Here is a 13,478-nt window from a genome sequence, read left to right as displayed (position 1 = left end):
ACAAAAAGTCGTTTTGCACACCTTTTTGCCCATCCCTGTACAACTGAGTCCAGCTAGGTTCGCGCAGAGTTAGGTGGATCCCTAACCCGGGTTCTACTCTAGAACCAGTACACTGCATAGCACTGTGCATCTTTCCAACAAACCTGGACACATGCCAGAGCAGTAGACTATCCACACTGCAGACCTACAGTGTACCATCATGGAAGACTTCTTGGTGGTCGCGGACGTGATCGTGAGTGCAACACTGCATAGGGCACGCAACACTTCATGCAACGTTGTAGAATGAAACCGCTGCACAGTTGTTGTTGCAATACCGGTTTTCCATTCGGTCACAGTCATGGCTAGCTAGGGAGAATAAAATTGCTTCGACCCTAGCATTCGATCCTCATTCTTTCTTCGAGAATTCAATGACAACAGCTGCAACGATGCCGACACCGACGAAAGGAAAGAGAAAGAACTACAGCCTTACTTTCAAGCTGGCTGTCATCAAGTCCGCGAAGGAAACGTCCTGCAGTGCTGCTAGTCGCCTCCACAACGTGAATGGGAGCATGGTTCGTCGCTGGAAACAGAAGGAGGCCAGTCTAAAGCGAATAGAAAAATCCACAACCTGTCGCGGTCGTGCACGGGCGCGCCTAGTCGGCGGGGGCAAAACGTTGCTTTTGTGTGACCTTGAAGATGAGCTGTTCGGATGGATCGTCGCGGAGCGCCAGCAACGTCGACGAGTGATGCGGAAGTCGGTCCAGGCAATGGCTGAGCGGATTCACGACGAGCAAGGAGGACAGGAACCGTTCAATGTAAGCGCTGGAAGGTGTAGGAATTTCATTGAGCATCTTCAACTAATGACAAGAGTGAAGACGCACCAGAGCCATCGAACTCCTGCTGACCTGATCCCCAAGTTGACGGACTTCCTTGTGTTTGTCAGGAAGCTGTTCGCCGACAACAACGATCTAAGCCCTGCCAACATCTTTGCCATGGATGAGACTGCCGTTTGGTTTGATGCGACTAGCAACCGGACAGTCAACGAAATTGGCGCCAGGATAATCAGCATGGCCTCACAGGGCATGACAAGCAAAATGTCACTGTGGCACTGACGGCATCTAGCACGCGTGTTTCGCAGTGGCGACTCGTCAAGATGGCGGCAAATCCCAGAGTGCAAAAATTTCGACTCTGCCTATGTGCGCGGCTGATGCGAATCTCGCACGTGCATGCAAAATCTAGCCTTCTGCCAGTTCTGCAGATCTGGGTAGAGCAAGCGTGTGGGAACGACAACCTTTTCCGAGAGAGAATGTGGCTCATTTCATCCCGACATTTTACTCGCCACACTCTCCCTCCCAGCTTGTTGATACGAGTATCTGCTACCGAGTAGAAGTCTCCATCTTCACAGTAGGCCAGGCGAAATCGCAACGTTTAAATACTTTGCTCGCTTGTTTTTTGGTCCTTTGAGGTGTTGATGTGGTTCGTGTGTACAACTCGAAGTGACAAACTTGAAATCCCCGCGCCACAAAAAACTAAGGCGCGCCACAAAGTTTCGTTTGGCTGTTCAATGAAAGGACGTATGAAAGCAGGGATAAAAACTATCGTGGCTGCCGGCAAAACTCCTAGTAATGTAAGAAACGGGGTGCGACTTTGGTAATTCCAAGGAGATGCACGGCCATTCCACAACGAAGACGAAACTACGAGCTCAAAAACACTCCAATTTTCAAACAAACGACTCAGGAAAGAAGACATGGCCGCAGTGTTCCCGTGTGGTCTTCAAACCACCTAATTTTACTTCGATAGCGGCTGGTTCAGGGCAAATTCAGGCCCTAATCGACAGCGTCGTACCGCTCAGATTCGCCCAAATCACGAGGAAATGTACGGTAGATCCAAATGCGTATGCATTTTGCTTAGGGGGACGACTGGCCAGAGTTCATGCACTGCAAACACCCGTGCATCTGCGTCTGGTGCAAAGCGGCTGCCCTTTGTCCTCTTCAAAGGCAAGGGCAAGACGGCAGAGGATAGGAAGCTGAAGGCCCGGCGGGACATCGTAGTAGCATTCTCTGACAATGGATGGTTTAATAAAGAGTTGACAATTGATTGGCGTCAGAGAGTGATGGGTTCCATGGCAATGGGAAAGAGGCTTCAAGTGTGGGATTCTAATCGCTACCATCTTACCGACTCCGTCACTGCAGGGAGGCCCCAAAAGCGCAACCGGATTGCTGTGATCCCTGGTGGATGCACCCCGCTTGTCCAAGCCCCGGATGTCAGCTGGAACAAGCCCTTCAAGAGCAGCATCTGGGACTTGTATGATGAATGGCTGGCAACAGGTGACAAAACTTACACTGCTGCATGCAACATCCGTGCGACTACGAAGTCGGAGCTGTGCAACATCATCGTGAAGTCATGGTGTTCCCTGTCACCGGACCTCATCGAGAACTCCTTCACCTGCTGCGGACAGGTTCCTGGCGCCACTGTTGACCAGGTGTCCTGCTTCGAGGAAGGTCGTCCCACTGCTGATGGCCGAGAACGTCTTGAAGAGCTTTTCTCATTGCCGCCTGCGCAGCTGCAGCCAGCCAATGTTGTGGAAGAGTTCGAAGATGAGCTTGACCAAGAGGCCAATGTTCTTGGTGAAGTGGCTGCTGATGACGGTGCTGCTGGCGGCACCTCCAGTGAAGACGACGACGACGACGATGATGTCGACTCTGCTGTGACCGCTGTATCAGCTGCGACTGCCGACTCTCTCTTGACTGAAGAGTCTGCTGCAACTGCTCAACTTGAAGTAGCTGATGTCACCATGGAGACTGCCGATAGCGACACAACAACATGATTTTGTTGTAGTACTGGAAGTGTAAATTTCCACCCTGGCTTTCCAAATCTTTGTTTTGGTTTGTTGCTGGCAGATTTCAGTTTTTGCACGAGCAAAATTGTTGTGAATTCCTTACCTTGCCATGTTCATTGCTTTTTAATACCGTCAACTTGATTTTGACTTGATTTGGATGTCCAAATTGCAAATCTGAACAGACTTTTGCATCTCAAATATCGCCCTGCCATGTTTTTGCATTTTGTATTTCGTTATCGTGTATTCTCAAATCTGGCATATTATCGCGTGATGACATGTTTTGAATAGAAGCATGACTTGAATAGAAGCATGGTTTGAACCCCGGCTTATACGGCCGTAAGCACCTACTTTTATACGCGACATTACGGTATGTCCTTATTACTGGCACTTTGGCGGTCAGAGCATTGACTAAATAGCACTAGTGGAGCCAACTACAGTGGCGTGTCCAGGATTTGGCTGAGCAGGGGGGGGGGGGGTGGGAGAGGGGGGGGGGAGGGGAGAAATGACATGGTGCACATGACTGTAACGATGTACGTCACACTGCTAGCTATCAAACCGATTACAAATTATTACATGACAGGTATTAAATTTCTTCCAGACCTACACTAGGTAAATAACATTCTGTACTTAATTAATATTATATTCCTCATGCCTAGGCTCATGGTGGAATCGAGGTAGTTTTTCCCTGCAATAACAGAATGAAAAAGGTGTGTATGTCATGTGTTTCTCGTTTTCTCTAACTCTTTTGCCGACAGATGCGTTAGCCCCATGGGTGATCTCACCCATGGGGTACATGCGAGCTGTTATTATTATTATTATTACACTAGGCTACAGGCTTCAGTATCTCATGCTTAGTTACTACATAATTATTGTACAATCATCTGTCATGTTACTTCTACACTACATCAATCACCTCATTTAAGTTCATCTCGATATGGCATAAATCGATTTTTCTGCGTTCCCGGTTCGGAAAGGAACATATAAAATGGGAGCCTCAGTTCCATATCTCGTCTGCTGGTGCATTGAGAAGCGCAGCATCGCTTCCGCATGACGATGCAAGCCAAATCAAAACAACTCTAGCCAAAAAAACTAGCTCAGCGTTCGTCAGGCAAAAAGCGAAAGTCTCAAACTAAAGAAGGTCCACTAGCACCATCTCATCTCAGTAGGAAGCTGCTTCCCACTGTGTAGTCTACCGCCCGTGCATGCAGCAGCCTGGTGTTTCTTTCAAACCCAGGTCGAACCTTTTTTTGGGGAGGGGGAGGGGGGAGGGCGTGCGCCCCCCCCCCCCACACCCCACCTCCACCCCACCTAAACCCGCCACTACACCTCATATTTGGCAGCCAGAGAATTGACCAAATAGCACTTTAGAAGACAGCGCCAGTGGTGTCAACTAAATAGTGAAACAATGAATATTACTAGTATCAAACAACAATGGGGACCACAGTACTACAATGTCAAAACAGTGAGAACTTTTGCACATGCTTCTATCGCACACACAGTTCAGGCTTTAGCTTTGCAATGTACACTCAGCCACTGCCTGCAGAACAGCAAGGTGAGATTTGCTGAGAACACACGCTTGAGTGGTAAAGTGACAAGGAGTGCCATGTTTGCAATGAGTGCCATGTGTATATTTGAACTGGGTGCACAAAAGAAGTATGTGCAACATTTGTCACTGTTTTGACATTGTAGTACTGTGGTCCCTATTGTTGTTTGATACTAGTAAATTTAATAATTTTCATTACGTGGTTTGGTGCTACTAGCGCTATCTCTTAAAGTGCTATTTGGTCAATGCTCTGACTGGTAAACATGTAGTTGGCGTCACAATCGCTATCTTTTAAAGTGCTATTTTGTTAATGCTATGACCGCCAAAGTGCTGGCAATAAGGACATGTTTGCTACCTTGTTTATCACCAGTGTATTAGATTTGAAAAGTAATGGTATGAAAGGCCTAGTCTAAACTGTATGGCTTCTGTGATTCGTGTGCTGAATTGCTTTTCTCCAACAAACAATCTATACACACACATAAAGGAATATAAACTCACCCGCGTAAACACGCAAACGTACACAAACACAAACACACGTGCACAAACACACGTGCACATACACACACACATATACACATATTATGCCATGGACATCCTCCTAGAACAATAGCCTAACCTGGATACGGTGATTGCCGGAATCCACAACCAGCAATCTGCCGTTGGACGAGATAATACCCCATGGGTAGTTGAACTGTCCTGGTCCACTTCCTTCAGTACCAAACTTGTTCAACAGCCTTCCTCCTTTCTCAAACACCTACATGTAGATCATGCAAATAGGCACAACCACACACCCACACACACCCCATACCCATACCCATACATAACCAGACACACGCATGCTCTCTCACGCGTGCACACACACACACACACACACACACACACACGCAAGCACAAATACACATACATACCAGTGGCGTAGGAAGTGGGGGGGGGGGGAGGGGTGCCCGGTTACCAATACCTTTTGGTGGATGTAGGGCCGAAACCCAGTGAACATGTTTGCACGTTCAAGCGAGAAGCATGCAGATCAATCAGTACGAGCGTTGTTTTCCGTGGGCGGTTTTCTTCGAAATGGGAAAGGCAGCAGTACTTTGCTTCAGTCACAGCCAGTTCTTCTCATTGCTATATCGCAGCTTTCTGGATAAAACCACTCTCCAGAAGAAGTTTTTGAGACTTACTTCAAGACTTACTATTACTTGTCGGAGAGCAAGGTACGACTGATCAGTGGTCATACATTTCAACATGTTCATGGAGAAACTGAGCCTGAGGCTTGCACCTATCATTCAATGATCTCTACAAAATTATAATTTTCACCAGGGTCACATTAGTGTAGTCATCTACACTATCGTGGAAAATTCGTTATGAACGGAACATGCTACTCCTAGTTGCAGGCTTTTTATCACTGGCATGTGATGAGTCCGGGGTTCTTGTTTGTAATGGCTGAAAATCGGGGGTTTCTTGAACGTAAACTTATCCCACTGTCCTTACCAGTACGTTTTGCTCTATGGTTGCCTATAAGTCACCATTACGAAAGCATTTCGCCTACAGATAAATTTCTCCTTGGACATTGACCAGGCTGTCAGTCAGAGCTACTTATCCAGTGGTCGCTGCATGCAATCTCTTGTAATCAACCTACATGCACAGCACTTTCATTGTTCTTGTCCAGATTCGAGTACTAGTACATTCTTGCATCACAAGGCACGTGATTTCACCGTGCATCTTGCAATAAAATTCAAAAACTGCGCTCAGGCCTTCAGTCACTTTTGCATCAACAGTCGCAAAAAAAATTATTGGTGGCGCAAGGAGAAGCTTGTCGTTTGGAGTGACAAGTGATCACCGCTGCTTTTCCTTGTCAGAGTCAACACTACACTTTGTTCTGCGGCCTTGGGAGTAGTGTTGGAGTAGAAATTGCTGATGAGACGTCGCGGAGGGGCGAGCTTTCCTGCGAAGGTATGACTTTGGCCGTATTTCAGCATGGTCGAGTGGAAAAATTCAAAAAAGTTTATTTCAAGAAAACCCCAAAAGGAAGATGGGGGATATGTCCTCAGCGCTAGAAGAGGTGTTCTACTATCTGCCGGTGTATAGTTCTGGCCAATTGAGGACGTAGCTGGCTGTTTTGCCAGTGCTTGTAAATTGGCTATTTGCAAGACGATCATTTGTGGCGTCAGGGGGTGATGGACCTCGTCTTCTGGGATGCTGGCGTGGCTAAGCGGTACTGCTCCAGGAACTCTTCTAAGGTGAGGCAATGTTGGCTTGATGGAGTTTTGTTCATAGCTTGTTCGTATACGCTGTGGCGTGACTCGTTTCTAGACCCATGAATAAGGTGATATTTCGGCCATTTTTGAGGGGTATGCAAATTTCAAGGTTCCCTTCAGAAACTTTTTCAAGGGCTTTGCACAATCGATCCACACCCCAAAGGGAACCTACCTGCAAATTTTAACCGAAATCGGAGAGATCCACTTGCACACATACTTTGGTATTCTCAGACATGCTCTCTTAAGATGTTGAAAGGTACTGAAATCATAGGAAAGTCTGCAAAGAGGTGATAGTTACTGCCGGATACTGCAACACAGGACGGATACAGCAGTCATGCAAGTAGCTCACCTGGCATCAACCCTATGCTCTCCCTATCCACACTGCACCATCGGCTCGCTCTTTGGGCGCGTGTATCGTTTAGCTCACGTACATACAGTCATGGAAGAGTCAGTATAAACTAGGTGATTGTTTCTCTTCCAATCATTCAACAACTCAACCTTCTTTGATGAAGTCTTAGTGACCAAAACACGTGCCAGAAGGAATACAACTTCAATGCTCGAAGGAACCTCTTGTGCCCTGTATTGGGCAAGTGAGTAGATGTGTGTCATCGGCTACAGAGCACAATGATCATGGTGAATATCAATGCAGACACTTTCAAAGGCCGAATGCTGGTTACGCTGCGGTTAGTCACGTAGCTGATCTTGTTTTGTTTCTTTGTTGGAGTTGCTGTTTTCTTCACTTCATGTTCAGATTTATTTCATGCACTTCGTGGTGGCTGTCGCTGCATTAGCTGCTTGTTGTTGTGTTTATTTTAATTCGCAAACCAAACGGGCAGAACTTCCCAATGAAAAGGTGGCGAATGGAGATAGAAAGCAGTAATTAATGAAATTGCGGAGGGATGTAATAAGGATAGAGGTGGAGAGAAACTAAGCCAGCTGATCATCAAACAGGACGTTTGGTACTCTAGGTACTAAGGGTGTGCGGGATCATGCTGGCGCGGAACTGGCGGAGCGTGGAGATGGCACGTATATTGCTGGGTAAGGTGTTCCACAGCTGGGCGCCCGGAACGCGAGGCAACACTTGCCGAACCTGGTGCAAACTGGCGGTTGGCCCAGACCCATGGTGGAGTGCAACCTAGTTGGGCCAGCTGACGAAGGAACTAGGAGGGCTTTCAGATCAGAACTTGCGTGCCCATTCTGAGACCTCCAGACAAGAACGATGAACGTCTGCCTGCATATCTCGGATACTCTGTATGCGCCCAATTTCAGCAGGAGGGTGCGCGTGGAGGTGTGATGCGAGATTTCGAAACCGCCCTTGCCGCCCGATTCTGCATGACTTGTAGCCGAACCAATTGGTTGGCAGTAAGAAGTGGGGAGAACGCAATGGATCTGTACATCAGGTCAGACATGATGATCGCTTTAAAGTAGAGAACTCGGCTCTGATGAGTCAAGCAGCGACGCAACCTCCATAGTGCTCCGATCGTCCGGGCGGTGCAGCGATCAACATGGGGCGTCCATGACAGATCCGAGTCGAAGAGCAATCCAAGATACCTGGCCGCAGTAACGGCTTCAGCCACGACGAGATAATACTGGCTGTTCTGCCGCCATTTTGTATGCCTTGTTCTACGTATCTTATCCTGGACAAAGTGCTGTTCATTTTGTTCTTCCTCTTGTTCTTCTCTTTCTCCCTTCACTGCTAACTTGTATCATCTGTACTACATATGTTTTCACCAGAGGTTGTCGTGTTGTGCGGGTGTTGTGTTGGGAAAAGAAGGAGTTTTAGAAAAGATATAAGGGACCTTTCGCAGCACACATACAGATACGAAACGAATGCTGACTCCTCACATGAGTTCAAGGATTTGTCAGAGTCCCTGCGGAGAGCTCGTTTTCACGAAAGGAAGCCTCTTCATTCGTGGCATGCTCCGAATTCGTCAGATACACCTTTTTTTCAGGTACACATGTTTTGTCAGGTACACATTTTTCCCTTGATTCCATGATCCATGCACGTGTACGTGTGTGTGTAAACATGCGTACGCCAAGCTACCAGCCATATTTGTTGTTGCTATGGACATTTGCAGGACGATTTGCGAAACCTGAATCTGTTTTCAACGAAACGAGGACAAGCCAAATCAAACTTTCGTTTCGCATTCTATTCGCAGCAGATGCGAAAGGTCCTTATAGATCCAGTTCTCCCGCAAGTTTATTGAATGTTTCAGCTGCTCAATATCTTGGCTACCGATATTGGCATTATATCTGTTCAGTACCTATTTACGTTCTCTGCTTCAAGAACTGAGACAAAGTCCATTTTGGTGCTAATCATAGCAACCGTCAGATTAGAATTCTGAGAAATCTCAACAATAAACACCACACAAGCACCAACTTACTCTCACACTATGGTCAGTGTATTCGGTTACAGCATAGCAAATACCATGCTGGGGCAGAGACAGTGCTGCAACACCATACGAATAACAGATAGCACCGTTACCAATTGTTTTCACGTAAGACCCATCCTGATGTAGGACCTGGAAGAGAAACACATTTGGTTTCCTTGTTTAGTATACCTGCAAGATTTTCGCCTTAAACCATTTAAAACAAAAAAATGAATGAACCCTGTTCCTGAGTCAAATGTTCCAACAACAAGGAATACAGTCAACAGAGAGGTGAACAGAGTGTTACAGCAGGCTTGATAGGCGATTGGACAGGCAGGATGAGAGTACAGAGAGGTAAAGCACAGGAAGCAGGCAATTAGTTGAGATAGGAAAGTGTCAGGGAGCGGATGAGAGCCTTGCTACAGGCGTTATTTCTCACTTAAGAAATTCAATATAATAGTCCTCAGGCCTAAGTTGTGTTATTTAAAACAATGTTTCCTTCCTGATGGGAGCTGTACAATAACTAGGTTTTTTGAAATTCCATCATTGTCCATCATCAACCGCGATAGTATTATCTCCTTTTCTTCTTTGTCCATCACAGAATTAGTGAAATGTTTCATGATTTGTCATCAGTGTAACGCCGTCACATAAAAATGTAATAACTAAAACACACACTTATGTACATGTAGCTAATATGGTTTCAGGTAGAAACACAGCAGCCAGCAAGTACAAAAAGCGAAGTTTGCACCTTTGCAATGTGTGAATATAGTGTATTCACTGAAAGTTGTTGAGAGTCTTGGATTCTCACCGTCTTCGTACGACGCTGCGCTACGCCGGCTCGAACACCGCTACGGTGGACAACAAAGACAAATCACTGTACACGTGGAAGAACTAGAGGAGTTCAACCAGATACGAGCCGCAAAGGCAGCAGATCTGGAAAGGCTTACTGATCTCCTAGACATCTCCATCTGACAAATGACGGACGCCGGATTGCAGTCCGAGCTCGGCATTGGAACAATGTACACAAAGGCCGCAGCAGAAATTGGCCACACCAATTCTCACACAGTATCACCGTTGGGTGCTGGAGAACTCCAAACACGAATCCGTGAGAACACTACAAGAGTGGGTGAACCGAGAGGCAGCCATCATCGCTACAGCGTCAGAGACAGTGGACGGCGTCAGCAGCAGTAGCAGCAACAGCAGTAGCAGCACCGGAAGCAGAAATAGCAGCAACGCGCAAGCTGGCACACGACGGACACATCTGGCAACAGACAAGAAGGCCCAATCAACATCTACATGCGCTCTTTGCGAAGAGAGCCATGCAATTTGGAACTGCCAACAGTTCAAGACCGCTGAGCCATCCAAGCGTTGGGTACATGCTAAACGTCTCAACCTTTGCTATCGTTGCCTCGGCACACACTGTATTTACACATCGCAAAGGTGCAAACTTCGCTTTTTGTAATTGCTGGTTGCTGTATTTCTACCTGAAACCATATTAGCTACATGTATATAAGTGTGTGTTTTCGTTATTACATTTTTATGTGACGGCGTTCCACTGATGACAGTCACAAGAAAACGTTATGGAACTTAACTTTCTTAATTTTTTTGCTGTTGTTATGAGTGCACAATTTATCTTATTTATTGCCATTTTACGACTATTGTCTCCTCGTCGATTGTTTCATGATTTGTTTGTTCTTCCAAGAAAAAAAAGCTTTCATACCTGACAATTCGGCTTTTTCTTATGATGAGTGCATGCGGACGCGTCTCTCTTAGATGTCAATAGTTTCAGCATTAGCCGTGGCGATGGCATAAAATCCTCAGAACTCCTCATGAAAATGGAGCTCCGAATCTGCCTATCGAATGACAATTACACACTGCTCCGTACAGCTGGAGTCAGTGGTTTCATCCACCATGATGACGAACTTACTTTCGCCGATACTCAGTGCAAGTCCACAGAGGATCCGGAGTGCCATCACCTTCAACATTTCGTTCTGCATATCAGCACGTGTGTACTTTCCCTTCTTCTTCTCTAGCCACTTCCGTAGCGACGGTTGGAATTCGCTGAAGACGGTCAGGAGCTAGTGGAAATTGCTAATTACTGGCACACTGAAATGACTTGCTGGGGTCTACTTTACTATCTACTTCACCTCCATCTTACGATGCTCCCCGAGAGGCAGTCCTTGTCCAGCAAGAAACTTGATGTTTCGAAGAATGAGGAGGAAAGTCTCTCGATTCTCTTTACGGTCAAACAAAAACTGTGAGTTGAGAAGTTCACCAACGTGACCAGTTGTCTCAGGAGTTGTCTCCAACATTTCAACAGCTTACTTGTGACAGTCGCTGGACTGATGTTTCGAGAATCCTTCCGGACCATACTTCCAGTTTTGAAAGCCAGTTGAAATAAACGCAGCGTCAGTCTTCGTATTGAAGAGGAGCTTTCCTCGAGCCAGGCCATGAGTTCTCAATTAACTGTGGGTCGCAGCACGGCTGGAAAAAATCCTTCCGCTTCCAAGCAGGACTTGAACCTGGTGCCCTCTTTGCCCTCTGTTTCTCAATCAGGAAAACAGGAAAATATGGATGCAGTGAATGGGACTTTCGGTCTTTGACCACATGCTGGTGAGCTGATCTACTCACCTCCCACCGCTTTAGGAGCTGCATCTGCGCCTTGATCCTTGAAGGGTGGTGGCGCTCCTACGGATGCGGGCAACTCGGCCTCTATATAGAGAAACCGAGTCTCACGCGAACTGTGAATTTTTCTTTTCTTTTTTTCCTCGAGCTGCCTTTACGCACGTGAAGCAAAATACTCGTTTACGCTTCATATCCCAATGCAGCCACGAATTGTCATACCAAGATGGCAAGAATGCATGGAACACAACTAGACTAACCCCGAAGGCTCACTTTGGCTAGTCATGTGACCTGGTTTGGAAAAGAGCATGTCCTATTTCGGGGTAACCATGGTAACTTTCCATCTCTTCGAGTCAAAACAATAAACTGCCACCATGGTACATGATTGATTACAGAGATTTGCCACCTCTGTCCATGCTCTGGTGCAAAGATTCACACAGCACACCGTACATTTTTTATGCATGCATGAGATACCCCATACCTTTTCAGGCCTGCAAAAAGAATAGAATAGATTTTTAGAATTTCGATTTGGAAAATTGTTGGTGCGGCTTTGGCCGCACCAGCCGCACCAGTTCCGACGCCCCTGATATTGACCACCCAGGCTAAGCACCCAGACTGACCACTCAGATTAACTCAGACTATTATTATTATTATACGCACGTCTGTGTTTACGTCAACAGTAAGTCCACGTATTCGCATGTGCCAGAAGACAGGCAGAGTGGGTAGGGAGGAAAACAAAAATAAATAAAAGTAAAAAATAAATGTAAGACAGCAGGCGATAGGCACATAACTCATGTTTGATGATAGGTGCTCAATGCACGGGATCTATTCGAAAGATCAAAACATAAGACAAGAATAACAGACAACGACGATAGGTTCGTAACTCATGGTCGATGGTAAGTGCTAAATGCACGGGATCTGTACAATACCTCTGTCCCATCCGTTAGTTACTGCGTACATCCTGGCACAGCTTGCGCCACGCAGGCCTGTCAGCGGCGATGGCCCGCAGGTGCTCCAGGTCTGCCAAGTTCCTCAGACTCCTCAGTCCTGCTGATTCTAGGTCCGCGGATAGTGTGGACACGATGGTTGTCCGTGGCCGCCCTCGCCATACCTTGTCCCCACAGGTGAAGTAACTCTGCATAGCGAGGGCGGCAGGCGTGTCTTGAGGGAGTCTAAGGATATGCCCAAACAGAACCCATCTGGATCGCCGCATGAGGGCACTGATGGGCTCTGCGTGGCATCTGCCGTATAGGGCTTTGTTTGGAATCACCTGCGGCCAGCGGATACCCAGGTAAATCCGAAGTTGTCTTCGATGGAATGTGTCCAGACGCTCCCATGCTGAAGCCGTCAGTCCCCAGGTGCCTCCATTGTACGTTAGCACAGGGATGATAAACGCGTGTAAAGCCTTAGCCGTAGACTTCCGCTGATGATCGATCGACGACACCATACCGTGAATAGCGCTCTGAAGGCTCCCGTTGCTAATTGTTTCCTTCGTGCAAAATCTTCCTCGTCGCCGAGGAGTGATCCGAGTTTTTTTTGTTTTCCGCCATACTTCAGCCAGGCGGTCTCCTTTCCGGCGCAATGTTGTTTTTTCTGTTTTATCTTCGTTGACCTTTAGGTGCCAGTCTCCAAGGATAGTGATGATATACGGTTCGATGCTCTCCAGCCAGGGTCTGGATCGGCTGATGAAATCAGTGTCATCGGCATAAATCACTTCTGGTGGTAGAGCCATGTCACGCATTGGCCTGGGCGGAATCGATGCTCTGATCTCCCTCTAGGCTGATTCCAGGTAGATCACAAATACTACAGGAGAGAGAGAGAGTCACCCCTGGGGGGGTTCCGATGGTGGACTTGAAATCAGGTGAAACTTCCTT

The 13,478-nt window shown here is 47.0% G+C and overlaps 1 protein-coding gene across 3 annotated transcripts in view; it reads right to left on the bottom strand.

The window, feature by feature from the left end:
* LOC135827363 (E3 ubiquitin-protein ligase TRIM71-like) overlaps positions 1–13,478 on the bottom strand; it is a 59,445-nt gene that overhangs the window by 9,215 nt on the left and 36,752 nt on the right. For all 3 annotated transcript variants that reach the window (XM_065339871.1, XM_065339873.1, XM_065339872.1), the window contains 2 exons: positions 8,998–9,135; positions 4,978–5,115 (listed from right to left, as the gene is read on the bottom strand). In XM_065339871.1, coding sequence (XP_065195943.1) covers positions 4,978–5,115; positions 8,998–9,135 — 276 coding nt within the window. The remainder of the gene's footprint in view (positions 1–4,977; positions 5,116–8,997; positions 9,136–13,478) is intronic.

The sequence above is a fragment of the Sycon ciliatum genome, chromosome 11, assembly GCF_964019385.1.
Source record: "Sycon ciliatum chromosome 11, ocSycCili1.1, whole genome shotgun sequence".
In the NCBI taxonomy this organism is placed as follows: Eukaryota; Metazoa; Porifera; class Calcarea; order Leucosolenida; family Sycettidae; genus Sycon; species Sycon ciliatum.
The sequence above is the reverse complement of the archived record's forward strand: the minus strand, read 5'-3'. Positions and strand labels throughout refer to the sequence as shown.